Raw genomic sequence first — 27,752 nt, forward strand, 5'->3', positions numbered from 1 at the left:
TTGTTGATGATGGTCATGGGGCTTGAACTTGGCCTGGGCACTGTCCCTGAGCTCTTCAATTCAAGGCTATCACTCTATCACATTGAGCCACAGCACAACTTCCAGTTTTCTGGTAGTTAATTGGAGATAAGAGTCTCGTGGACTTTCATGCCTGGGCTGGCTTTGAACCATGATCCTCAGATCTCAGCCTTATGAGTATTTAGGATTATAGGCATGATTCACTGCACTCAGCTAATTTATTACTAAAGATACCATGTCTCAAAATGTTTCTCTAACTCCCATGCTCCAACCCTTCATTTTTTAAAGAGATTCACTTCATTTTTATTTTTTGCTCCAAAATTTTTAAAATTCAGTAGGAATGTGAGTGGTTTATTCCAAGGAAGCTAGTTTTAAACAACTGATAGGATGTAAAGTAATGAACCAAAATCATTTCTGAAGCCTTAGATGTGGAGAGGAAGTATGTCTGTTGACAGTGCTGAAAAGGGGTGAGTCTTGGTTGCACAAATGTAATATATTTGCCATTCCTGACATATTCTTTTATATTTTAAAAAAGGAAAGAAAAACCTACAGAGATTAAAGTGCTTGCCTACAATCACCTAGCTAAGCTAATGAGTGAGCTGTGACGTGGATCTAATACTTATGACTAGTGGGGTACCCTCTCCACATACACAAAGGATGTTCAGGTTGGGCACTGGTAGCTCATACCTGTAATCTGAGCTACTTAGGAGACTAAGAACTAGTATCACAGTCCAAAGTTAGTCTAGGCAGGAAAGTCTACAAGACTCTTAATTCCAGATAAGCGCACATACACACACACACACACACACACACACACACACACACACACACACACACACACACAAGCACATAAAGCTGTGGGTCAAGTGGTAGAGCATTAGCCTTGAGCAAAAAAGCTCAGGGACAGAGTCCAGGCCCATGATTGACAAAAACAGACAAATAAATAAGTCAATTGTACATACCATAAAATTAAGAAAAGTAAGAGAAGGGGTGGATTGAAAGGGGGTAAGACATGAAGAAATGCTTGACATCTCTGGCCATGAAATGCAAATCAAAACAACTTTGAGATTCCACCTCACTCCAGTTAGAATGGCCATAATCAAGAAATCTAATAGCAACAGATGCTGGTGGGGATGTGGCCAGGAGGGATCACTACTATACTGTTGGTGGAAGTGCAAACTTGTTCAACCACTATGGAAAGCAGTATGGCAGTTCCTCAAAAGACTAAACATAGAGCTCCCCTATGACCCAGCAATTCCACTACTTGGCATTTACCCAAACAAGGTTTATCCAGAAACAAGGACATACTAAATCCACCAGCACAACGATGTTCACTGCAGCACTATTTACCACAGCAAAGGTATGGAACCAACCCAGATGCCCCTCAGTAGATGACTGAATAAAGAAGATGTGGTATTTATACACAATGGAATTCTATGCAGCCATCAGAAAGAATGACATCGCCCCATTTGTAAGGAAATGGAAAGACTTGGGAAAAAATCTTATTAAGTGAAGTAAGCCAGACTCAAAGGAACATAGGCTCAATGGTTTCTCTCATTTGTCATAATTAGTAGAAACCTTGGACTCTCCTAGCAGAGGTTTACAATAGGGAAAAACCTAGATACATAAGAACATATAGGATGAGGCTAAATGTAAGGACCTCCAGGATATAGAAACAAGAACCATATAATGTATAATAAAATTTAAAATAACTATGCATGACTCATCCCCAATGACCTCTCAGATGACCTCTGCTGGCCCAAGTAATTTCTGTATCCTGTGAAGTCATAGACAACATGTCTGCTCACTTTTCCCATACAGAGGAACTGGAAACATTTTGAAGGCAATGATTGTAATGCCCAGCCCAGATCCCTTCTAATTACTGGCTATGAGCGGAGCAGTTTTCCTCATGGGGGCTGGAATGTAGTTTGGAGCCCCATGTCAAGATTGGGTGGGGGGTGAGCTCTACAACTTGTTTGCCCAAGGAAGGACTATCAGAAGTATTGGTCTCAGGCTCCACACACCTGCTATTTGGAAACAGAGATGATGCTAACATTGGTAGGCTCAGAAGTTCAGGCCCTAGAGGGGATGGCTGGACCTAGACATTTGCCTCATCTTCTCTCTAAATGCCAGATCTGGGATTGGGTCCCAGGAGACACTGCATGTGAAAACCTCACAGTTCTTCCTGGCTCCTGTGCCTGAAGACAGCTTGCTTCATCCTACTCTTGTTCTTCCTGATGTTAAGGTAACAGAGAACACTGAGGTTCCCACTAATCCTTTGTGGGAGAAGCGAAGTCACACTGGGAGAGTCTACATGGTGATGGTGACAGCTTCTGAGAAGGCTACATTCAAGGTAAGAGTTGGTAGCTATAATTTCTAAGTGAGAGAAAGTAAAAATGGGAGATCTTGTTTTCTTCTTCCTCCTCCTCCTCCTCCTCTTCTTCTTCTTCTTCTTCTTCTTCTTCTTCTTCTTCTTCTTCTTCTTCTTCTTCTTCTTCTTCTTCTTCCTCTTCTTCTTCTCCTCCTCCTCCTCCTCCTTCTCCTTCTCCTTCATCCTACCTCCTCCTCCTCCTCCTCCTTCTTCTCCTCCTCCTCTTCCTTCTCCTCCCCCTCCTCCTCCTCCTCCTCCTCCTTCTCCTCCTCCTCCTTTTCTTCTTCTTTATCTTATTCATCTTCCTCTTCCTCCTCCTTCTTCTCCTCTTCTCTCTGTCTCTGTCTGTCTATCTGTCTGTCTGTCTTTTTCTCTCTGCTTCTCCTTCTCCCCTCATCTCTTTCTCATACATATACATTCTCCCTCATTCCTTTCTCCTTTTCTCACTTTGGCTTCTGCCTTACTGTCAGAAAAATGCATGCTTTCCTGGTCATCATGAGCATAGCACTGATTTAATATGAAGGCAGTACAGAACAGTCACAACTAGACATCACAACTAGAAAGACAATGTTCAGGGCCACCCTCTCTATTGTGTATGGACACTCTACTTGGCTCACAAAATCATGAGTAGCTTTCAGAATCTATGCCACTTTCCAAGCATTTCTCATTTCAAAGTGGTTTTCTTTTTGGTCTCTCTCCCATCTATCCATTAAGTACCTCCCTTATGATTAAACTCCATGTATCAGAAGATTCATAAGTCTTGATAAAAAAAAATCCTCCAGTTAATTCTAACACCGTAACACTTGCAACACAATGTAGTGAATTGATGGACACATCTCACAAATGAATGAAATGAGGACCACAGGAAGTGAGTAATTTACCCAAAATATGAAATGGAATTGACCTTTAGAACTGGAAGGCATGTACATACATCATCTAACATGTTTCAGTGAATAATAAATCTCAGGTTGCATTTTATATGCTACTGCTAACATGAACAATGACTTGCCACACTTTAAACGCTTCTTTGTCACAGTGCTTATTTACAGACAAAACAACTGAGTCTCACAGAGGTGAGCGTGTATATGTGTGTGCACTGAAGAGCTTTGCATACCCAGGACAGAAAGCATACCATCTAGCCTGTAAGAACCAAACACAACATTCCTGATGACTGAGGGTACGGGCAGTGCTTTCCATGAGGATGCTTGTAGTGGGAGCCCCTATTTGTAAAATGCTTTTGATTACATAAAGCTATTCCACATTAGCTCATTTGAGTCATCTTCAAAATAACAACAATGTAAAAAAGGCAGGTACTTCTAGAATATCTAAGTGCCAACTGTTCTCCTCCAACACACACACACACACACACACACACACACACACACACACACACACACAGACACCTCAGTTTAATTTTCTAGTAAATGCATACCTTTTATTTAAAACAAAGAAGAAAGAGGACATTAAGACTTAAGGAGTTTCTTCTGGGCTAATCTCCTCTATCAGCCAAGCTAGGGGAGCCACAGGACAACTGACTAGGCCACTGAAATACAAAATTCACCTCCAACAAGATCTTCCATTATCCTTATCCAGAGAATGTGCTTAGATGCCTGCACCAAGAAACACCAAGGCATTTCTGCGACAGTTAAGATCATGGAAAATAGATAAGGAGCCTGGAATAATACATATTTTGAAGTATATGTGAATATACAACATACATAAATATGTTATATATAATTTCAATCATATTTCCCCTAACTCTTCTGCTCTAATAAAAATGAGAAACCAAAGTACCCTCTCTGATTTCCTGCTCCTAGGCTTCTCTGAGCATCCAGAGAAGCAGTCTCTTCTGTTTGGGCTCTTCTTGGGAATGTACCTGGTCTCTCTCTTGGGGAATCTGCTCATTATCCTGGCCATTGGCTCTGACCAGCACCTCCATACTCCTATGTACTTCTTCCTGGCCAGCCTTTCCTTCACTGAGACCTGCTTTACCTGCACCATTGCCCCCTCAGTGCTGGTGAGCATCCACACACAGCGCCTCACCATCTCTCACACTGGATGCTTGGTGCAGATGTTCTTCTTCATGGCGTTGACACTGCTGGATGACTTCCTGCTGGCTGTGATGGCATACGATCGCTACGTGGCAGTCTGCCTTCCTCTGCATTACACCATGATCATGCGTCCCCAGTGCTGCCTGGTTCTAGTGGCCACATCCTGGCTCTTCTCCAACCTCCTGGCCCTCTCACTTATTCTTATGATCGCTCAGTTTTCCTTCTGTGCCTCCCATTCCATCCCCCACTTTTTCTGTGATGTACCTCCAATCCTCAAACTTGCCTGTTCAGACACCCATAGCTTTCAGGTCACAATGTTAACTGAAGCGGTTTTCTCGGGCATGATCCCATTCACCTGTGTCCTGGTCTCTTATGCCCACATCATTCACACTATCTTCAGAATTCCCTCTGCTGAGGGAAAACACAAAGTCTTCTCCACGTGTGGTTCTCATCTGACAATTGTTATTCTCTTCTATGGGACACTCTTTCTGGTCTATTTCCAGCCATCATCTACCTACTCAGCAGACACTGGGATGGTTCTGTCTGTGATATATACCATGGTAACTCCTATGCTAAATCCTTTCATCTACAGCCTGAGGAAGAGGGACATGAAAGAGGCTTTGTGGAGACTCTGTGGCTTAGGAAAATGCTATACTCAGTAAAAGGCACCTCCTCAAGGCTCAACCAACAGGTATTTTGAAATTCTCTAAACTAGACTCCTCTGCTATGGTTGTTGGAGCTCTCAGATTCAATGAAGAATGGATCCTCAGCTGATAAGCAGGTGTGACAGGCTGAGAATGTTGACATGGAAGGACTACAATAGGACCTAACCTACTGATGAAGAACAGAGCTTAATCCAGGAGTCAGGGATCGGCCTTAAGGGTGACTGGGTAAGTAAATTCTGGTTTCTGAGCAGATTTCAAACCAGGAGCTGAGAACCACTAGAAGAGTGGCATCTAAAACACCTGGTATCTAGAAGTTCAGTTGACAACTCTGCCTATAATAAAGAGGTCTCCCCAAACCACAAGAAGCACTGACAAAAACCTGACAAGAGTCAAGTGAGGCCAGCTTTAGGAATCATTTCCAGGCCCAGCTCATGTGCAGAGACTGACCCTTACTTGGAGAAAGCTGAACCAAGAAGACATACAATCTTCTAGAGATAAGAGGAAAATAATTCTAGAAAAAAAACTAGACACAAACCACTCAGTGGATACATCCAAGTCACCTACCTGGGGATTGATATGAAGACTCTAAGAGTAAGTGGCTATTAGTTATGAGGCCCAATCATGGGTTCTTTAGTTTTTAAATCATCTTGTTGCCTGTATTACAGTACCATATTGACTATAGCCAACTTATTTAAATACATAGGAGCATAGAAAGATGAAGAAGATAATCACATTCCACCATTTAAAACCCACCACCAATGAAAATAATTTATCTCCCATCTACGTCTTATTATTTTGTCTTTTACTTTGTGGAGAAAATAACTGTAGGCACAGTCAGATACACCTGTTTATTATATCTTATACGATGAGTCACATCCTAATTATCATTATATCTTCCTAAGACTTTAGTCTCTAAAATTACACAAGAAGATACATTTGTGATAACTGTCTTATCTCACTACTATCAGATTACTTATAGGGTTTATGAGCTTCCAATGTTATAATAATTTGGCAAAAGATCTGGCAAAAAAGTTTTTGCTTTCATAGTCTATTTACATTTGTATGTTCAGAAGTAGGAGCTCAAGTAAAACATTTAGGGGGGGATTTGTTTATTTTGTCAAAATATAAATATTGAGGGTGCCTTTTATCAACATCCTCTAAGATTTTTGATCTCCTTAGTCATAATAACAGAAAAACCAAAATGTCATCTTCTTGGATTAGCAAGGGAACATTCTCCTGCATCTGTTCACTTGTGTGAGCATTCTCTTACAGTGTGTTCCTTTCATTGGTCCATTATCAAATTTGAATTTTTACTGACTTATATAGGCATTTTATATTAAAGATGTCATTATACCTTTGTCTTTGTCTTCTTGTCTCTGTTAACTATAGTATCATATTGTGCATTATTATTTTGTATATTATCAAATCAAGATATCTTCCTTTCTCTAACTACTTTAACATGCAATTACAACTACAAAATCCCTCTCTATATGAAAGACATGCAACTAGGCAACATAATTTTTCATTCATGAACTATATTATTTTAATACAACTAGATATTACTTTGAAATCATCCATTTGAAGTTGTTTCACTCTTATCACCACTCTTTCAATTTCTGTAAACAATTTCCATAGCATTTGTGCTATATTTGTACATATTAGTAATTATAAATGCTGTCACTCAGATAGGCATGGAATCAAAATTCTAGTGTGGGGCTGGGAGTTTAGCCTAGTGGTAGAGTGCTTGCCTAGCATGCATGAAGACCCGGGTTTTCTATTCCTCGGTACCACATACATAGAAACAAGCCAGAAATGGTGCTGTGCATATAATGGGAGTGATTGTTGTCCTTAAGGTACTATGTTATCTCTCATCTCTTTTGCTGTCCCTTGACTATCTCATATTGTTACAGTATTTCACCTTATCTGATATATTGTATATATACATATTTGGTTATTTGAAATTGGATAGGGAAGGGGGGAAAACAAGATGAGGGGCATGGATTGGGGGAGGGAAATGGGGACAAAGACATGAGAAAGGGTATCAACGTCTGTGAAGTAATGCACCTTCTTTCTGGTGAATATAATGTAACCCTTCTATTAATTACAATAAATATGGAAAAAAAGAAATGGTACTGTGGCTCAAGTGGTAGAGCTCTAGCTTTGAGAAAGCCCAAGAACAGTGCCCAGGCCCTGAGTTCAAGGCCCAGGACTGGCAAAAAAATTTTAGTGTGTTTATCACATTCTGTTTTGTGATCAGTATGTTGATAATATGGGCAAGGTCAGTGTAAGAAAATTCATGATTGAATAGATTTGTCCATTTTCTGCTTGTTATAACAAAACCTCCTAAATAAAATGTTTACTCAAAATACATAAAATACAGAAGAAATAAAAGAGCTCAATAATGTCATTAAAATATTAGTATAGATCTATTGCTATCAAACAAATAGAATTCAAGAGATTATTTAACTATGAAGATTCATGTAATCCAAAAAACAACTCTCATTTACTACAGTAATATAACAAATCTACATTTTTTTCAATAATGAAAAAGTCACAAAAGCACACGAGTAAAAAGTAATAAAACAATAATGAAAAGCAGACAAATCTATTTTAGCTTTTATACATTTACAGTAATTGATTAAACATATATCTTTTAAACTTTCTAGTTATCTTTAAGAAGTGACACAAGCTGGGTACTGGTGGCTCACACCTGTAACCCTATCTACTCAGGAGGTTGAGATCTGAGGATCTTGTTTCAAAGCCAGCCTGGGCACGAATCTGTGAGACTCATCTCCAGTTAGTCACCAGAAAACTGGAAATGATGCTGTGACTCAAAGTGGTAGAGCACTAACCTTAAGCTGAAGAGCTCAGGGACAGTGCCCAGGCCTTGAGTTCAAGCTCCATGAAGACAAGAAAAAAAAAAAGAAGTTATACAAAAGAGTTTCCACTTAACAAAGAAGTTGTGAACATAATACATCCAGTCATTTTCACCCCTTTCAATATCCTCACCCATCCCTTCCCTACCTACACCTATCTACATTGAATTATTGATTTCTTTCTCCCCCCCTTCTTCTCTTCATTCATTTTCCCCTTTTTCCTGTGAGCCCCATCCCATCTCTTTCAAGTACCTGTTTCTTGGTGCTTATTTTCGTTGAACTTTGGCTTTGCCTTTCTTAGGGATTGCACTGTTTCCGTTCTTTCTTGAATCTTCCATATTTCAGTGAATATATTTGTACATCCTTACAAACCACCCAACATATTTACTTAAAAGTTTATAGCTAAATCTAGCTTCTATATATAAGGAAAATCATGCATCCTTTTTTTTTATAAAAGAATGATAACCAACATTAATTCATTTGCATTTATTTTATGCCATAAGTTTTTGTTTCTTCAGTTTCTTTTGGGATACCTTTTTTCTTCTGTGCAACTTCCTCTTCTGGTTTAGGAACACTTTTGCTCCTTTTCAGTAAGGACCATCTCAATCTGGCACGGGGAGCTCATGTATGGGTTAATTCTACCACAGGCTCTGTAAGTTCCTCAGCGCTTCTTGGGTGCTTTGTTCACCTGGACGTTCACCAGGGAGTCTACATCTAAACCCTTCAGGTCAGCATTACTCTCTGCGTTCTTAAGCATGTGCAGCAGAAACTTAGCACTCTTTTGGGGCACCGACCCTGTGTCCAACCACACCGTTTGGACTGGGCACACCTGCCACCTCCACCATTGTGAGGCTGAAATGGCACACATTGCTTCCTTAAAGTACGTCTTTGAGATACTTTGTAGCTTCTGGGAAGAAATGAGTTTTCTATTTTATTTTTTATTTTTTTTGCCAGTCCTGGGGACTAAACTCGGGGCCTGAGCACTGTCCTTGGGCTTTCCTCAAGGCTATTGCTCTACTACTTGAGCCACAGCACCACATCCGACTTTTTCTACTTAATGTGGTACTGAGGAATCAAACCCAGGTCCATTAGACCAAACTCCTGGTCCCATCCTTTATCTCTCTAGCCCAGACTTATTTCATTTAACATAATTTTTCCAGGTCTTTTCAATAGTACAATGTCATTCTCTCTAATGGATAAGTAAAATTGCTCATATATACTACATTTTTGATCCAGTCATCCATTGAAGGACATCTGGATTGATTTCATATTTTCTAAATTCAATAATGATGCGGAAAACAATTGCTGTAACAATTTTTAAAAAAGCATGCAAAGGAAGGGATGAGAGACCAGGAGTTTGGCCTAGTGGCCAAAATATGTTATTTCTCTTCTCTTTTTTTTGCCTTTTGGTTAATCTCATATTGTTACTGTATCTGACTTTGTTACTTGTGTTTGTTTATTTTAAATAGGAAATCAAAGGGGAAAATATGATTGGGAGGGGGTGGGAGGAGGGAAAGGGGGAGAAAAACATGAGAAGGGGTATCAATGTGTGAGAAGTAATGGATCTACTATCTGACAAATGTTACTGTAACCCCTCTATACATTATCCCAACAATAAAAAATAAAATAGATTTTTAAAAAATCTCTAGGTAGAAATTTCTACAGCACAATGTTATACAAATAAATCTGGAAAGAAATCATTTCTACCTCATCTGACTTTTTTATTATTGTATGTTAACTATAAAATGAGTAGACGTAGCAACCAAAACAGCCTGGCAGTGCCATAAAACAGACATGTAAACCAATGGAATAGAATACAGGGCAGCGATGCTGGTTCTCCAGTTTAAGCAGGCCACAGGAAAATCTGAGTCATGGTAGGAATGGATCTCTTGCTTATGCCAAGCTCCCTGTCTAGGGACAGAAGCAGCAGCAGCAGAACACACCACAGCACACTATGCCAAGGATCACATTCCTTCCAGCAGCAGCCTGTCCAACAATAATGCCTCTTTATGCTTTCCCTAGACAAAAGTGGCAACTGACTTCAAAGTTGGGCTCAAAGTTTCCTAAGGTAGCACATGTGTACATGATCTTAAGGTTACATATAAATATAATAAAGCAACTGGGGAAATATATGCCCAAAGCACACCAGGAGTTACAGAGAGAGACTGACTGAATTCCATTTACCCTTCTTGAACTCAGGAATAAACCAAGCAAGCCACATCCAAAAAGATACACTGGACGAAAGACAAATTTTTGAGCAAGGTGTACTTGAAAAACTGGAAACCCACATGTGGAATACTGTACCAGAACCAACTCAAAATGGTTCAAAGACCATAAGGTAAGACCAGAAACAGTAAAGTAATCAGAGGAAAATTTAAGGCAAGCATGCCAAGACATAGGCAAGAGGCAATGATTCCAATGGTCATGAGATAATAAGAATTTACAAATGAGATTATATCAAATTTAAAACTTTCTATACAGCAAAAGAGACAAAAGAAAGAAGAGGTAGCCTGCACAATTGGAAAAAAAATTGCCACTTATTTGTCCAATAAAGGATAAATACCCAGAAAATACAAAGCATTCAAACAAATTAAACACCAATAGAAGAAATTAGTAGAGAGGTGGGGGTAAAGCCCTTTTAAGAATAAGGGACAGGAATTACTTATTCACCAACTTCCTCCATGAGATTATGAACAACTTGATGTCCAAATGCCAATAAAAATACTGTAAAGAAGTAAAAAAATCTTTCCCATCAATATAAATGCACCAGAATAAAACATAACTTGTAATATATCACAACTAACCTGAATATTCTGAAAAATGCAAGGTCAATAAAACTGAAAAATTAAAGTAACTCAATATATTGATAGAAAATGGACAAAAGTATTTCAATAATTGTGAGTAAAACTATTTTACACATTCAATATCTACTCATTAAAAATCCTTAATAAGGCCAGGAGATTGGCCTAGTGGTTAAAGTGCTTGCCTAGCATGCATGAAGACCCGGGTTCGATTCCTCGGTACCACATACATAGAAAAAAGCCAGAAATGGTGCTGAGGCTCAAGTGATAGAGCTCTAGCCTTGAGAAAGTCCAAGGACAGTGCTCGGGCCCTGAGCTCAAGCCCAGGACTGGCAAAAAAAAATGGGACAGGAGAAAATTCTACTTATTTTAAAAAAGGTGATCTTTTCTTCAAGTATATAGCAAATATATTTAACAGTGAGACATTGAGAAAATTCTACTTATTCTAAAAAGGTGATATTTTCTTCAAGTATGTAGCAAATATTATATTTAACAGTGAGACATTAAAATCTCCCTAGCCTAACCCTCACACTATGTTCCTTGCTCTACTATTCAGCATAGTACGTATAGAAACAGTTCAGATGTCCTACACCAGATGAGTGGATCAAGAAAATGTAGTATATACAATATATATTCCATTAAACATAGTAATGGTATTTTATTCATCAATCAGGAAGAATATTGTGTTATTTGCAGGGAAATGGATAAATATGAAAAAAACTACATTGAGTAAGTCAAGATCAGAAAGACAAAGGATGCATGTTTTTTTCATATATGTAGAAAGTATCTATAGTTTCACATGTAAACATGTATGAAATCACATATAGGACCATATGCATATGTCTACAATCAAACTAAATATGATATAAGCGTTTGTGGATTCCTATGGTATAACTCCTTTGACAGTTCAATACAATGTATACCAGGGGCTAAAACATATCTTGTCTGAGGGAGGTGTAGGATAAAGGGGAAATGTGAACAAACAGAGAGAAGAATGATGGGAGAATACTGTCATAACATTCAGTGCACATATGTGAAAATAGAACTATGTAACTTAAGGGAATGGCAGACTTAGGGTACATGTGGGGAGGGAGAAAGATGGAAAAAGTGACACTGAACACGATGTATTATACTCATAAATTGGTGTGTTGAGTTGAAACTCCTCTGCACAACTATTTAGAGAAATCTCTCCTGTCTAAATTAAGAATGAGATAAAATGTCAGTTGTCACCACAATTATTTTACAATTTATTTGAATCCAGGCAGAACAGTAAGATAAGAAACATAAAAGATATAAGTACTGTAAAGAAAGAAATCTTCATTTTATTCACAAATGGCATTTTCCAATAATTTCAATGTAACAAATCTATAGATGCACCATCAGAATCCATAATATGGTATAGTCATGCAAAACTTAACAGTAATAAGTAGTCCTCTCCCCACACTTCATAAATTGTCTATAAGGCCATATAGTATGACGCTAAACGAAAGGACCTCCAGGATATAGAAACAAAAGCCATATGATGAGTGATTGTTGTCCTTAATGTACTATGTTATCTCTCATCTCTTTTGCTGTCCCTTGGTTATCTCATATTGTTACAGTATTTCACCTTCTTATTTGATATATTGTATATAGTCTTGATTGGTTATTTGAAATTGGATAGGGAAGGGGGAAAACAACATGAGTAGCTGTGGTGGGGGAGGGAAATGGGGACCAAGACATGAGAAAGGGTATCAATGTCTGTGAAGTAATGCACCTTCTATCTGGTGAATATAATGTAACCCTTCTATTAATTACAATAAAAATATATGAAAAAAAAGAATTAGAGACACAAAAGAATTAGAGGCCAAGGGACAGATGAAAATGATTTAGAATAGGCAAATGGATAAAGTGAAGGACTAATTCTGGCATTTCAGACAATGGCATCTTCTTTGTAATGTATTTTTTTAGTAAATGTAATTTCTTAATAAAAAAAGTAAATGGTCTAGCAATCAGGAGGTCCTGGATTCATTCTGCAGCATGATTAACAATAAATAATAGTAAACAGCTAATTGTTTAAGGCAAATTATGTTCTTAGTTATCACGGAAAATATCTTCATGAATTCAGGAATGGACTTCTCCATAACACACTATGTTTATTCATGGATAAATATTAATAAACTAAATTAATAAATTAAATAAACAAATTAAATAAAGTCAATTTCACTGATTTTTGTGGCAGGGAAGAGCTTGGCTCAGTTTAAATGTTGAGGACAACAAAGCCAACCCACGGATCACCCAAGGGAAAAGCAGGAATAGTCACCCAGCTATTCCCAGCCCTGGTCAATCTGGAGGCACCGATGACACGGGAGAGATGCAGAGGATCACGCTCCAGTAGGGACAGCTGGCCAGTGGACTACTGTCCCATCTTGTCTAACTAGCAGTTCTGGGATTGAGTCCCAGGAGACATGCATGTGAAAGCCCAGCTGCTATGCATGACATGTCATGAGGTGTATAAGACTCTGGTGAGTGCTATTCCAGCAGACAAGATGAGCTCTGTGACTTCCTCATGTGTTCTTGGGGTGACTATGGAGTGGTGAACTCCATCTTCCTGGTAGTGGAGGCACAGGTGAAGCTGGTCCGCATCTCCAGGTAAGAACAAGGTACAGTGACAGAAAAGGAAAACAGAACTCACTAAGGCTCATGTCCATCTATGCATAAACAAGCATATGCATATGATGTTGTTTGACCAATCTAGACTTGGATTCCAGATGCCTAAATAAGTATTTTGCCATTGAGTGTAGGCTTTCTAAAGCCCAAGTGTCTATGTTCTTAACAAAGACAGTGATAATGAAACTTGTGGATATTCAAAAAAAAGAATGCTTTTCCATTGATAGTTCTGAGTAAAATCATGATCATTCGTATCATGATCATTCATAATTGTACTGCTGATAAGGCTCTTAATATGGACAACTCACAGTTTGAAGGCTAATACTGAAGCTATTGCCAGGACACAACAATAAAAACAAAACATCCTCTTTTACTAAAAACAATAATAAAAATGCATAATATTTACTAAGACTTTCGGAACCACCCTTATTCTACATAATTCACAATGGTATTTAATTGGGCTTTCATAAATAAAAAGCAAAAATCTACCAATATCTTACATGAATATAATAAAAGACTATATTTTAATCACCAAATGAAACAAATATGACATTAGCACCTGCACCTACTGGATTATCTTTTTTTCCTCTATACCCCATGAAACAGGAATGCTAGAATTTCTCATTTTGGTTGTACATCATGATTCATGAAGAAACCACCAATGACTCCAGGTTTTGGTTCTCTCAACAAATCTATCAGGTAAGATTTAAAAAAAAAAAGCAAAGCTCAAAAGGAACTAAAAAGCATCCCAAGCATAGGAATCATGTGAGGAATAGAAATGAAGAGCATCTGGCCTAAGGGTTTCAAGTATATTGTAAAACATGCTGAACAATGAATGATAATGACCTTTACCATGATGGTCCACGATTAACTGATTTCCATATCTCAATAGCAGCTTCAATTCTCAATGAAGACATTACACATAGTATAAACTAGGAAACAGAAATTCAGAGAGATTGAATAATTGACTAAGCTCAGTCCTATAACAAGGAATTTCATAATCACTAGCCAGTCTCATTAATCTCCCCCAAGGAAAAGAGAGAAAAAAGCAAAATCCTTGGACTCTGCCTAGAATTTACCTAGAATTCCCCTTGATTTCTGTACCTTTGAAGGACATTAGAAATCAAACTATCGTCTCTGATTTCCTGCTTCTGGGATTTTCTGGACATTCTGGGCAGCAAACGCTTCTGTTTGGGCTCTTCTTGGGAATGTACCTGGTCACCCTCTTGGGGAATCTGCTCATCATCCTGGCCATTGGCTCTGACCAGCACCTCCACACCCCTATGTACTTCTTCCTGGCAAATCTGTCCTTTATTGACACCTGCTTCACCTGTACCATTATCCCTAAAGTGCTGGTGAACATCCACACACAGCGCCACACCATCTCCCACACAGGGTGCCTCGTACAGATGTTCTTCTTCATGGCATTGGCCCTGCTCGATGACTTCCTGCTGGCTGTGATGGCATATGATCGCTACGTAGCCATCTGCCTTCCTCTCCATTACACCACCATCATGTGTCCCCAACGATGCCTCTTGCTGGTGTCCATATCCTGGCTCTTCTCCAACCTCCTGGCTTTTTCACTCACTCTCCTGATGGCTCAAGTCTCTTTCTGTGCCTCCCATTCCATCCCACATTTTTTCTGTGATCTTCTCCCCCTCCTTAAACTTGCCTGCTCAGATACCCACACCTTTCATCTCATGATGTTCACTGATGCCGCCCTCTCGGGTGTGGTCCCTCTTGTCTGTGTCCTGGTCTCTTATGCTCACATCATGCACACCATCCTCAGGATTCCCTCTGCTGGGGGGAAGCATAAAGTCTTCTCCACCTGTGGTTCTCACCTGACAGTTGTCATTCTCTTCTATGGAACTGTATTTCTGGTTTATTTCCAGCCTTCATCCTCCTATTCTGCAGACACTGGAATGGTGGCATCTATTATATACACGATGGTCACCCCTATGCTAAATCCTTTCATCTACAGCCTAAGAAACAAGGACATGAAGGGGGCTTTATGGAGACTGTTTGGCTTTGGGAAAAGCTGTACTTTGTGAACAGTATTTTTCCAGATCTGAAAGCTAAGCTGTATAGGCTGTTCTGGTTATAAAATCAATTGACCATAGACAGAGATGCAGCCTTGAGAAAGCAAATGACATGCATTCCCTTTACCAGTGACCTGTATCAGCTGGAATATGTATTCAAGCTAATTAAAGCATTGAAGGGGCACAAAGTACCAACTGACAAACTGTGGTTTGTAGGAGAATATCTAGGATGAAGATCAAGTAGTATTACAAAGTCATCTGCAAGGACAAGGGATGCTGGCATGACTAGGAGGGCTGGATGTTGGTCAAGACTTTAGACTTAGGACCAATTCTAACTCTGCATTAAAACAAAACACACTCATGGTCATTGTTCTTAACACAGGAACTGCTCATAAAGTAGGAGATTGTACATTTGGTCTGAAAAGCCAAGAATATTATAGAACAAGAAGCTAAGGAAATAAGATCAAAATGTTTTGTCTTGGCTGGGGAGGTCAGTCATAGGGCTTGAACTCTGGGCCTCCTCGCTGTTCCTGAGCTCTTCAGCTCAAGGCTAGTGCTCTACCACTTGAGCCACAATACCACTTCCGGTTTGGGATAGTTTATTGGAGATAAGTGTCTTTTACTTTCATGCCCAGCTCACTTTGAACTGCATCCTCAGATCTCAGCCTTCTGAATAGCTAGGACTACAGATGTGAGCCACCAGCACTCAATGATTAAAAGGTTATTTTTGCTCTTTTTTGTTTTTTGTTTTTGTTTTTGCCAGTCCTGGGCTTGAGCTCAAGGCCTGAGCACTGTTCTTGGACTTTCTCAAGGCTAGAGCTCTACCACTTGAGTCACAGTACCACTTCCAGCTTTTTTCTATGCATGTGGTACCGAGGAATTGAAACTAGGTCTTCGTGCATGCTAGGCAAGCACTCTAACACTAGGCCAAACTCCCAGCCAATTAAAATGTTTTATATCACATTTCTGGTATTTTAATAAGACACTGGCACAGAAAAAGCAACTGGCATTTTTTGTTATAGTTATTGCTGACAAGATTTTATTCTTTACTTTCAAACTCCAATTTGTTTTATTAATATTTTCATAATTAATACTATACCAGAAACAGGTAGAGTGACATATAACTACTATTAATAACATACTAGAAGCACGTCAATGTCTTTCAATATTTTTGTCTTTTCAATTCTAATGAAATATTTTCTTTATGATTAAACTATATATATATATATATATATATATATATATCTCAACTCCAAACAACTTAAAGTAGATTTTTACGGGTGGTACAGGGCTCAGTCTCATGGTCCAGTTTTCAAGAACCCATCTTAAATGTAACTAGTCCAATCTGGGCAACAGTGACTCAAGCCTATAATCCTAGCTATGCAGGCTAAGATCTGAGGATCACAGTTCAAAGCCAGCCCTGGATACTCTTATCTCAATTAACCACCAAAAATGAGGGCATGGAGCTATGGCTGAATAGTAGAATGCTTACCTTGGACAAAAGGGCTCAGTCATAGCACCCACACTCTGAGTTTAAGCCCTCAACCCCCCCCCCCAAAGAACTCATCCCTCCTCTCCCCCAAAAAAGAGGGGGCTGGAAGAATTTCTTGATGATAAAATACCTGACTAGCAAGAACAAGTCCCTGAGTTCAAACCTCAGGATCACAAAAAAAAAGAGGATGAGGGGTAAAAAGCTATTAGTTCTTCATGTCCTCCCCTGAAACATTATTGCTCCGATTATTCTCAAATCTTGTTCTTTTACTTCCCTTCACTAAAATGTTTCTCCTGTATCACCTTCTCAGTGAGGCCTTTCCTCTGTCCGGTAAATAGCTATTTGCTCCAGAAACTGTCTCTGAGTAAATAAATGTATGATACTCTCAAATTAGATGTTCAATCTTGACTCAGAAATTGTACAAGTTGCATCTTCCATGGACAGACATACCGAAAAGGACAGATGCTACTAAGACATTTAAGAGATTATTTTATTTTCTATAAAACTGAACACAAATATTCTAGTTTGAAATAAAAATAATGAAATAATTCATCTATTGAGTCTCTCATCTTCATAGAGATAATAAAACTGACCAAGTTACTGCAAACAAATACATCAAAATGCAATGGGTTATGGTGATAAAAGTAATGGTACTGGCCGAGAGTGTAACCTAGTGGTAGCATGCTTGACTAGCATGCGCTGGGTTCAATTCCTCAACACATACACAGAAAAAGCCAGAAGTGGCACTGTGGCTCAAGTGGCAGCACGCTAGCTTTGAGGAAAGGATGTCCAAGGACAGTGCCCAGGCCCTGAATTCAAGCCCCAGGACTTCAAATAAATAAAAAGTAATGGTACTGGGACATAAAATGTAAAAGGGGATCTGTAAAGAAGGGGTCTGAGGAAGGGAAAGGAGAGAAGGAGTGTATGAAGGGGTGAAGGGAATTGGAAGGTATACGAGCATGGTGTGTGTGTGTGTGTGTGTGTGTGTGTGTGTGTGTGTGTGTGTGTGTGTGTGTAAAACATAGTGAAACTCACCAAAAACTGTCTGAAAGGGGGAAAAAGGAATGGCAGTGCTGGTGGAGGGGTAAATATTTAACTCAAAAACTAAGAATAATGCCAGAACAGTTAAATCCCTCTAGCAAGATAGCATAGGAAAACTGGATGGCTCTTTTTTCAGTCATGGGGCTTAAACTCTGTGCCTGGGCACTCTCCCTGAGCTCTTCAGCTCAAAGCTAGTGCTCTACCACTTGAACCACAGCACCATTTCTGGTCTTCTGGTGGTTAACTGTAAATAACAGTCTCATGGACTTTACTGCCTGGGCTAGCCTTGAACTGTGATTCTCAGATCTCAGCCTTCTGAGTAGATGGATGGCACTTAATTTTATTCTACCAGGAAAAATGATATATGTCCCAATTTGCGGGGGAGGGGGGTGAAAACTCTACCTTCTTCCTCAAAACTACAGTCCCCATTGGGACCATCAACTAAAAATTCAGAGGTAAATGACTAGAATATGGACCTCAGTTCTAATGCCCCTCATTGTTGCAATTGGAACAATGACCGTAATTGGGTATTATGGGACAGATTCATACGGACACTAATGTTAAAAGAACTTGAAGAAAAGAAGAGAGTGGGGAATTGTGAAAAAAATTGCCCTTTTTATAATGGTGTGTTGCTTAAAAAGTCCTGCTTTGGCCTGGTTGCTTGGCTCTTGATAAGGAAAAGTGGAACTGCTTTAGAATTTAGAAGGATTTTTGAAATAGAAGGTTTTGTCTTAAACTGATTTCCTTTCCTGAGGGAATTAAAGCACATCTCAGATTGTCCAAAAAATAAGAGGGTATGAATATATTTTGATATTTCTTATGGATTGTTAATTGTGTTTAAATGCCACTTTATGTAAATATATTTTGGCCTATTCAAACTAGCCAGGCACAAGCAGATTGTGAACCTGAACACAACCAGGGCCTACTGTATTAGAGATAAATAGGGGAGCAGCTTGCTTGCCAGGTTTTTGGCTGATGGTGAACCTTCTACAAAAGTAAATTTTCCTTTGCTGAGACAGTTCTTTATGTACACATCTATCATTGTGACTCCAATGGTTCTTGGAGAACAGCTGTTTATAACTGGTATGAGAAAACAAACTTGGAGAGTTACCAAATAGACACAGATAGAGAGACCCCCGTCCCTACTAACAATTTAGATGGTTGCTCCTTGCTCAGCTACAATTGATGAATCAGGGTTTTCTCATTTTATTTGCATTTATTTGATTTGAAGCTGTATAATATGCTGGCCCCAAAATAAATTAAAAAATAAAAAATATCAACCAAAAAACTTCAGAATTGAGTGCTACTTTATCAAGCAGACTTAACAGATATTTTAGAGAATATTTCACTCAACACTGACAAGATATACATCCTTCTCAGCAGCCCACAAAGTCATATGCAAAATAGATCATATTTTAGAACATAGAGAAAATCTCAGACCATAATAGAACTGGAAATGAACAAGAGACACCACAGAAAATATGCAAATACATGGAGACTAGTCTAGACATATGAATAATCACTGGATCATTGAACACGAATGGGAGAATATCATAACATTTCTGAAAACAAACAAATGAAAATACAACTTACCAGAACCTTTGAGGCAGAGGAGGAGAGTATATATGTATGCATATAGCATATATGTGTATGAATACATTTGTGTATGCACATATATGTATACATGTGTATACATGTGTATATGCAAATATATTGTGTACATATACAAATATATTGAAACAGCACAGTGAACCCCACCAAACACTATTTAAAAAGGAAGATAAAGGAGATAATTGATAACATGGCATAAGGGGAGAATATGTTCTTTTTTTTTTTTTAACCAGTCCTGTGGCATGAATTCAGGGGCTAAGCACTGACTGCCCTTGGGCATTCTCAAGGCTAGAACTCTACCACTTGAGCCCCAGCATCATTTCCTTAATTTTTTTCTGTGTATGTGGTACTGAGGAATCAAACCCAGGTCTTGAGCATGCTAGGCAAGCACTCTACTAATAAGCCATACTCCCAGCCCGAGAATACATTCTAAGCACATGTTTATGTATGAAAATGCCAAAGTAAAATAAAAATACCTACTCATATACCAAATGTATACAAATTCAAACTTAAAATTTTAAAGGAAACAGACTTAATGGCGCATCTCAAACTCACAGAAAACAAGTGCAAGCAAAAGTAGTTAGAAAAAATAATAAATACAAGTGCATGAATTAATTAATCTTGCAAATAATGGAACAAATAATTGGTTATTTGGAAGGATAAACAAGGTTGAAAATCCTTAAACAAATAAAAAAAATGGACACAAGACCCACAGTCTTCACTCTTATTCATTACAGTACTTGAATTCTTAGCTAAAGCAACAAGACAAGAAAAAGGAAATAACAGTGATACAAACATGAAAGGAAGAATTCAAATTATTCCTATTTACAGATAATATGACCTCATTTTAACATGACCTCATGTAAATTATACAATTACAAAAAAACTCAAACTGACAAACTCTTTGATAAAGTGACAGGACAGAATGTATACACTCATAAACACATACACACACATATGCATAATCAGTAAGTTTTCTTCATACTATAATGAACAGGATGAGAAAAACTATTCATTTAAAATAGCCTCAAAAAAACAAACTACCTAAGCCAGGTGCAGTGGCTTACACCTGTAATCCTAGCTACTCAAGAGGCTGAAATCTAAGGATGAGTTCAAAGCCAGCCTGGGCACTGAAGTCTGTCTCCAATTAACCACCAGAAAAACCAGAAGTAGTGCTGTTGCTCAAGTAGTAGAGCACTAGCCTTGAACTGAAGAGCTCAGAGACAGTGCCCAGGTCCAGAGTTCAAGCCCCATGACAGATAAAAATAAATAAACAAACAGACTACCTAAAAATAAACTTAACTAAGTATATTAACAATCTTTGTGACACAAAACTGACCTTTAAACAAAATATTGAAGAAAATACTAGAAGATAAAAAGACTGATTATGTTCATGAATCAGCAGAATTAATACTGTGAGAATTAATATTAACATTCAATGCAGTCCCCAGTAAAATGCCAGTGTCGTCCTTCATTTAGAAGAAAAAGGAAGATGAGGAGGAGGAGGAGGAGGAGGAGGAGTTGCTGAGGAGGAGGAGTTGCTGAGGAGGAGGAGTTGCTCACACTTGTAATCCTAGCTACTCCAGAGGCTGAGATCTGAGGATCTCAGTTCAAAGCCAGCCCAGGCAAAAAAGTCCCTATGAGACTCTTATCTTCAATTAACCACTCAAAAACCAAAAGTGGCACTGTGGCTCAAGTGGTAGAGTGCTAGCCTTCAGCACAAAGAGGCTCAGAGATAGCGCTCAAGCTTGGAGCTCAAACCCACAACCAATAAAGAAAATTTTGATTTGTTTTTGTTTTATGTCAGTCCTGGGGCTTGACTTCAGGGCCCGAGCACTGTCCTTGGGCTTTCTCAAGGCTAGCACTCTATCAATTGAACCACAGCACCACTTTCAGCTTCTTTTATGTATATGGTGCCAAGGAATCAAACCTGGGCCTTTGTGCATGCTCAGTAAGTCCTCTACCACTAGGCCAAACTCCTGGCACCAAAGAAAATTGTTTTTAATGTACTAAGTGAAATTATTTCTATTTTTCCCTATGGTTTGTCCCCTGTTGTTACTGTATTTGATTTTGGTGAATTAATGCAATAGCAATACTCAAGACAATATGTTAGAAATGAACTTTACAACTTGGGGGAAGTGGGAGAAAAACAAGGTCAACAACCACACAGAAACATACACTAAGGAACAAGAAACCCTGGAAACAAGAGAGTTTGTGTTTGTGGGGTTTTTTTTAGCGAACTATTGGCAGTAATTTCTTTTTTCTTTCATTTTTTTCCTTAGGTTTATTCCCAACAGTCACTATTTTCTTATTTCAGTACCCTTTGTCTTGGGGGAAAGGGAAGAGGAATCACAGAAATGGAAGGACAAGGGGTGAGATGCATTAGTGATACTCACTAGACACTATGTTGGGAATAAACTTTACAACTTGGGGAGGAGAGTTTTCAGGGAGCGAGAAAGGAGGGAGAGGGTGACACACGTCTAAAACAAATGAGCTCATCACCTTACTTATGTAACGATCAAATGGTCAAATGAAGAAATGAGAAAACAAAGAAAATGGAAAAGAAACATACAAAATTCTATGCTTCCACCAGAAAGAACGATATTATACCATTCATAAGGAGATGGAAAGACTTGGGGAGAAAAATATGAATTGAAGTAATCCAGAACCAAAGAAACAGGGTGCATGGGTTCCCCCATTGTTGTAACTTGAATGTGCCTATAAATCTACAAGTAAACACATTGGACAGGAAAAAAGCCTAGCAAAACAAAACAAAAAGCAATGCACTTGGACATGATATATTATATGGGATTATAGACATTCACACAGTGAATGCCCAGGCCCAGGGGCAAAGTGGTAGCTTTGAGCTGAAGAGCTCAGGGACAGTGCCCAGGCTGAGTTCAAGCCCCATGGTCCACAAAAAAAAAAAAAAAAAAAAAAGAGAGAGAGAGAGAGCACTTGTATAAACACTAAGCTAGTACTAATGAAGATACCCAAAAGAATCTTATACATCAAAAGGAAAGATAAACATAACCATAAAAATAAGAAAAAAAATACATCCCACCAGTTGAGCAGATAATTAAATGAGTACTGGAAAAGAACCGAATATCCACAAAAACAACAAATGGCAAGAACTGCCACATCACTTTCAATAATACCACTGAACACAGTTGTCTGAATCATAAGAATAGAAAGTTGGTATTAAAAGCCTGGCCTGATTCACACACAGTGAAACCAAAGGAGGATACTCTTAAGAGGGGAACACAAAGGAGCAATGCCTATGAGCATCTAAATGTGAAAAATAATGTTTATCAAATTGCCAGACACTGGAGGCTCACACTTGTAATCCTTACTACTCAGGAGGTTGAGATCTGAGAATTATGTTTCAAATCCAGCCTGAGCACTAGTCCCCATACGACTCTTCTCTCCAGTTAAGCACTCAGAATATAGAAGTAGAACTGTGGCTCAAAGTGGTATGGTGGTGATCTTGAGCAAAAAATCTCAGGGACAGTACCCAGACCCTGAGTTCAAGCCCCACAATTGACAAAATAAAAAGAATGAAAACGAACTATACAACTACTTGTGGAGACCATAGGGGAAAATGAAGAGAGTAAAGGCAAAGGCGACATTGTCCAAAAGCAAATATATTCTTTTTTTTTTTCCTTTCTTTTTTCAGTCATGGGGCTTCAACAGCATGCCTGGCTTTCAGGAAGCATTTTCTTGATAGATGTTTTTCCCATTTCCTGGAGTGTATTGATAGATCTTTTTACACTCTTTGACCCTACATAAATTTTTATTTGGTCTATTTGATGTAGTTCTTATAGGCAACCAACAAACCATACTTTCATTTTTTTACTGTTATTATAAAGATGGCATACAGAGGGGTTACAATTATAATAGCCAAGTAAAGAATACATTTATTTTTGGACAAGGGGTTACAGTTATATAAGTCAAGTAAAGAATATGTTTTTTTAGCTGAGCACTGTTGGCTCATGCCTGTAATCCTAGCTATTGAGGAGGCTGAGATCAGAGGACTGAGGTTCAAAACCAGCCTGGGCACAAAAGTCAGTGAGACTCATCTCTATTTAACCACCAGAAAACCCGAAGTGGTCTTGTGGCTCAAGTGGTAGAGTGATAGCTTTGAGCTGAAGAGATGAGGGACAATGCCCAGGCCCAGAGTTCAAGTCCCACGACTGACAAAGACCCAGGTTCCATTCCTTGGTACCACATACATAGAAAAAAGCTGGAAGTGGTGCTGAGTCTCAAGTGGTAGAGCTCTAGCCTTGAGAAAGACCAAGGACAGTGCTCAGGCCCTGAACTCAAGCCCAGGACTGGCAAAAGAAGAAAAACATACATGCAAGGAAAAGAAGAAATAATGATGCCAATATGTATACCAAATGTCAGTTTACCCAAGTTCATAAAATAAACTCCACTGGAGCCGGGAGTTTGGTCTAGTGGTAGAGTACTTGCCTAGCATGCACAAAGACCAGGGTTCAATTCCTTGATTCCACATACATAGAAAAAACAGCTGGAAGTGGTGCTGAGGCTCGAATGGTAGATCTCTAGCCTTAAGAAAGTCCAAGGATAGTGCTCAGGCCCTGAGCTCAAGCCCAGGACTGGCAATAAATAAATAAATAAAATGCCACTGGACTTAAAAGCACAGATGAAGCTGACAGACTAGTGGTGGGAAACTTCAATACCCCACTCTCAGCAATAGATGTAGTTTAGTCAGGCCTTGTCCTCTATGGTGGTCTGAAACCATGGTCCTAAATAAACTCTTTTCCCTTTAGTTGTTTTCTTCAGGTATTTGGTTACAATGATGTTTTTGCCTATACTTTAAAGAAATAGGAAAAACTTCTGGAAAGATGTATACTAGAAAAATGACACTTAAAAATGGAGATGATAATAATAAGGAAGAAAGAAAGGAAAGAAGGGAGGAAGAAAAGAAGGAAGAAAGGAAGGGAGGGAGGGAGAGAGGCAGGGAAGAAAAAAGGGAGGGAGGAAGAAAGAGAGGAAGGGAGGGAGAGAGGGAGGGAGGGAGAGAGGGAGAAAAAAGATGATAGAGCCTAAAAGTGCACAAATGGAAATACAAACAATGGAAATACAAATAAATCTGTAATTATAGTTGGGGACTTAAAGACTAAAGTAATTGGAGCTGGGCACGGTGGCTTACACCTGCAATCCTAGCTACTCAGGAGGCTGAGATCTGAGGATTGCAGTTCAAAGCTAGACCAGGCACAGAAATCTGTGAGACTCTTATCTCCAATTAATCACTCAAGGAGTAGGGTGGTAACCTTCAGCTGAAGAGCTCAGGGACAACGCCTAAGCCCAGAGGTCAAGTCCCACAACCAACAAAAAAAAGTAATTGATATTCATTTGAATAAAAACATCAGTAAGGCAAGGAAATATAAACAATATATCACACACATATATGGTAACATGGATCAATCCCAAAGGCTTTAGAATATACAGACAACTCATAGATAATAGGCAACATGTTCTTTTCTGTCAAAGAAATACAAATATGACTGAGTTGCAATTGAGATGTCTGATAGCATTGCTTCCACTTTCCCATCAAACTTCATTATTAGGTTTCTAAACCATGCATACAACTATAACTTTAGTAAAACACATGTATCTAAGAAATATTACTCTGTCACATAAAATCTAGAAATTACTGTGTTCAGTTTGGTCCTGGATATAAACTGATCCACAAGGCTCAGCAACCCTTTGAGGGTTCTAGCCTAATCAATAGATTAATCCATTGGTGTATTCAAAATTTGATGACATTATTGGGAGGTAGGAGGTAGGAGCTATTACAGAGGGTGAGAGGGGAGTGTATCTTGTTCTCAGTTACCATCTCTCAAGCTTGACTTCCAGGCCAAATACTTTGCTCTGCCATATGTTCCTCTACCATGATGTTTTACCTCACCAAAAGCAATGGAGCCACCTGACCAAAGAAAATTCTGAAACTGCACAATAAGTCTTTCCTCCTTCAAGAAAACTTTTCAAGTATTTTGTTCCAACAGTGAAAACTAACACAAGCCTTAGGTAATAGAAAGATCTGGTCATATGCTCATAGCAAATTCTGCCTCTCACAGCATAGAGAACTCATCTGACTTGTAATTCTGAGAGTATGCCAATTTAGATGGGCTCTTTGTGGTTAAAACAGAATGAGCAATGGGTAGATTCCATGAGTAAGGTACTGCTAGAATTTAGTGTTCCTTTTTTTTTTGGGGGGGGGGTCAGTCATAGGGCTTGAACTCTGGGCCTGGGCATTGTCCCTGAGCTCTTCAGCTCAAGGCTACCACCCCATCCCTTGAGCCACAGTGCCACTTCTGGTTTCCTGATGATTAATTGGAGGTAAGAGTCTCCTTCCTAGTCGCTGCCACCTCTGCCCTGCTTTCCACTGATCAGCAGCAGCTGCAGCTCCCCCCCCCCCCTGCTTAAGGGACTCAGCCTGATGGACAAGGAGAACACGCCCCCGACCCTCACTGACCCTTGTCCTGGCCAGCCCCTGCTGCTCCCAGGGTGGAGGACGAACCACTCCTGAGGGGAAACCCCGCCGCTTTGCGGTCTATATTTGGCAGGTAAAGAAGGCCGAAGCTTCCTTTTGGACAGTGAGGGGGTGGATCTTTCCGAAGACATCCAGCCCTAAAGCCTGGGGAGAGATATTTTATATCTCTTGTTCTGGCTTTCTTTGCAGCAAGCGATGACATAGAGAATAAACACTTGGTGGAGCGATTTAGCCAAGAAGTGCAAATGACTGACGCCCGCTGTTTCTGTGGCTTCCAAACTGCCATGGAAAACATACTTTCCGAGATGTACAGTCTCCTTATTGACACATATATTAACGATTCCAAAGAAAGGGAATTTCTCTTTGGTGCCATTGAAACAATGCCTTATGTGAAGAAGACGACAGCCTGGGCCCTGCGTTGGACTGGGGACAAAGAGGCTACCTATGGAGAGCAAGTGGTAGCCTTTGCCGCTGTGGAGGGAATCTTCTTTTCTGGTTCTTTCACATCGATATTCTGGCTGAAGGAGGACTTATGCCTGGCCTCACGTTTTCCAGTGAGCTTATTAGCGGAGATGAGGGCTTACACTGTGACTTTGCTTGCCTGATGTTCAAACACCTGGTACACAAGCCTTCGGAGGACAGAGTGAAGGAAATCATTATCAATGCCGTTAGGACAGAACAGGAGTTCCTCACAGAGGCCTTGCCCCTGAAGCTCACTGGGATGAACCGCACGCTAATGAATAAGTACACTGAATTTGTGGCAGACAGGCTTATGTTGGAGCTGGGGTTCAGCAAGGTTTTCAGAGTAGAAAATCCATTTGACTTCATGGAGAATATTTCACTGGAAGGGAAGACTAACTTCTCTGAGAAGAGAGCAGGTGAGTATCAGAGAATGGAAGTGATGTCCAGTCCAACAGAGAATTCTTTCACCTTGGATGCTGACTTCTGAGTGAACTGATTGCTCTTAGTTTGCTGATTTCCACCACCCCCATGTTCCAAAAAAAAAAAAAAAAAAAAAAAAAACAGCTAAACTGAATCAAATAAGCTACACCATGAATTGTTATTAAGGTTTGTTAACAGTATCTAAAACTGTGCAGCTACCTCAAAAATCAATCCTGCTGATAATGTTATAGTGTCACCTGGAAAGAGAGGCTATTTCAAACAAAAACTACTTTGTTAGGTGCCGGGGCCAGCAAAGACTGCCACGTTTATTTTCCACTCCAGCTTCTTCCCTCCTTGAGACCCAGGGAACTTCCAGGTGTTACATTCATATGGTAAATCTCAGGTCATTTAAACAGAATAAGGCCAGAAAACAATAAGACAATAAAGCCATTGTCTGATGCAAATCAAGGTACAGTTTGATTCCACTCTGGCTCCCAACAGTTAGGAAGAACTTGTCCCTGTCAGCTTTTACAGGTAGCCATGTTAGCTGTGATATCACAATAGCGTTGAGTGGCATTCCAGCCTTCAGAAGGAGGTGGCCTCAGTCCAGCAGGAGTAAAGCATTCATATGATCACAACCTCACTGCTTCAAAGCAGGCTTGAAAGTTTACTTAAAACTAGTTTGTAACTAGAATTGGTACTTTGTACACAAATCAACATTATTTGTACTGTATAGGGA

General features: G+C 39.4%; 2 protein-coding genes and 1 pseudogene across 2 annotated transcripts; all 3 read left to right on the top strand.

The window, feature by feature from the left end:
• Positions 1–4,259: 4,259 nt before the first annotated feature.
• LOC150065925 (olfactory receptor 1L4-like) lies at positions 4,260–5,102 on the top strand. Its single transcript, XM_090329390.1, has one exon. The coding sequence runs from the start codon at positions 4,260–4,262 to the stop codon at positions 5,100–5,102; it is 843 nt and encodes a 280-aa protein (XP_090185516.1).
• A 9,537-nt stretch (positions 5,103–14,639) lies between these two features.
• On the top strand, positions 14,640–15,482 carry LOC150065926 (olfactory receptor 1N1-like). The gene has a single exon (XM_090329209.1). The coding sequence runs from the start codon at positions 14,640–14,642 to the stop codon at positions 15,480–15,482; it is 843 nt and encodes a 280-aa protein (XP_090185335.1).
• Positions 15,483–19,055: 3,573 nt separating this feature from the next.
• LOC150065927 (ribonucleoside-diphosphate reductase subunit M2 pseudogene) lies at positions 19,056–27,080 on the top strand (annotated as a pseudogene).
• The last annotated feature ends 672 nt before the right edge of the window (positions 27,081–27,752 follow it).

The sequence above is a fragment of the Megascapheus bottae genome, chromosome 3, assembly GCF_031878675.1.
Source record: "Megascapheus bottae isolate mThoBot1 chromosome 3, mThoBot2.hap1, whole genome shotgun sequence".
Lineage (NCBI taxonomy): Eukaryota > Metazoa > Chordata > Mammalia > Rodentia > Geomyidae > Megascapheus > Megascapheus bottae.

Bases quoted from the DNA above. Each gene is read 5' to 3' on its own strand.
- LOC150065925 (XM_090329390.1), top strand. From the start codon at position 4,260: ATGTACCTGGTCTCTCTCTTGGGGAATCTGCTCATTATCCTGGCCATT.
- LOC150065926 (XM_090329209.1), top strand. From the start codon at position 14,640: ATGTACCTGGTCACCCTCTTGGGGAATCTGCTCATCATCCTGGCCATT.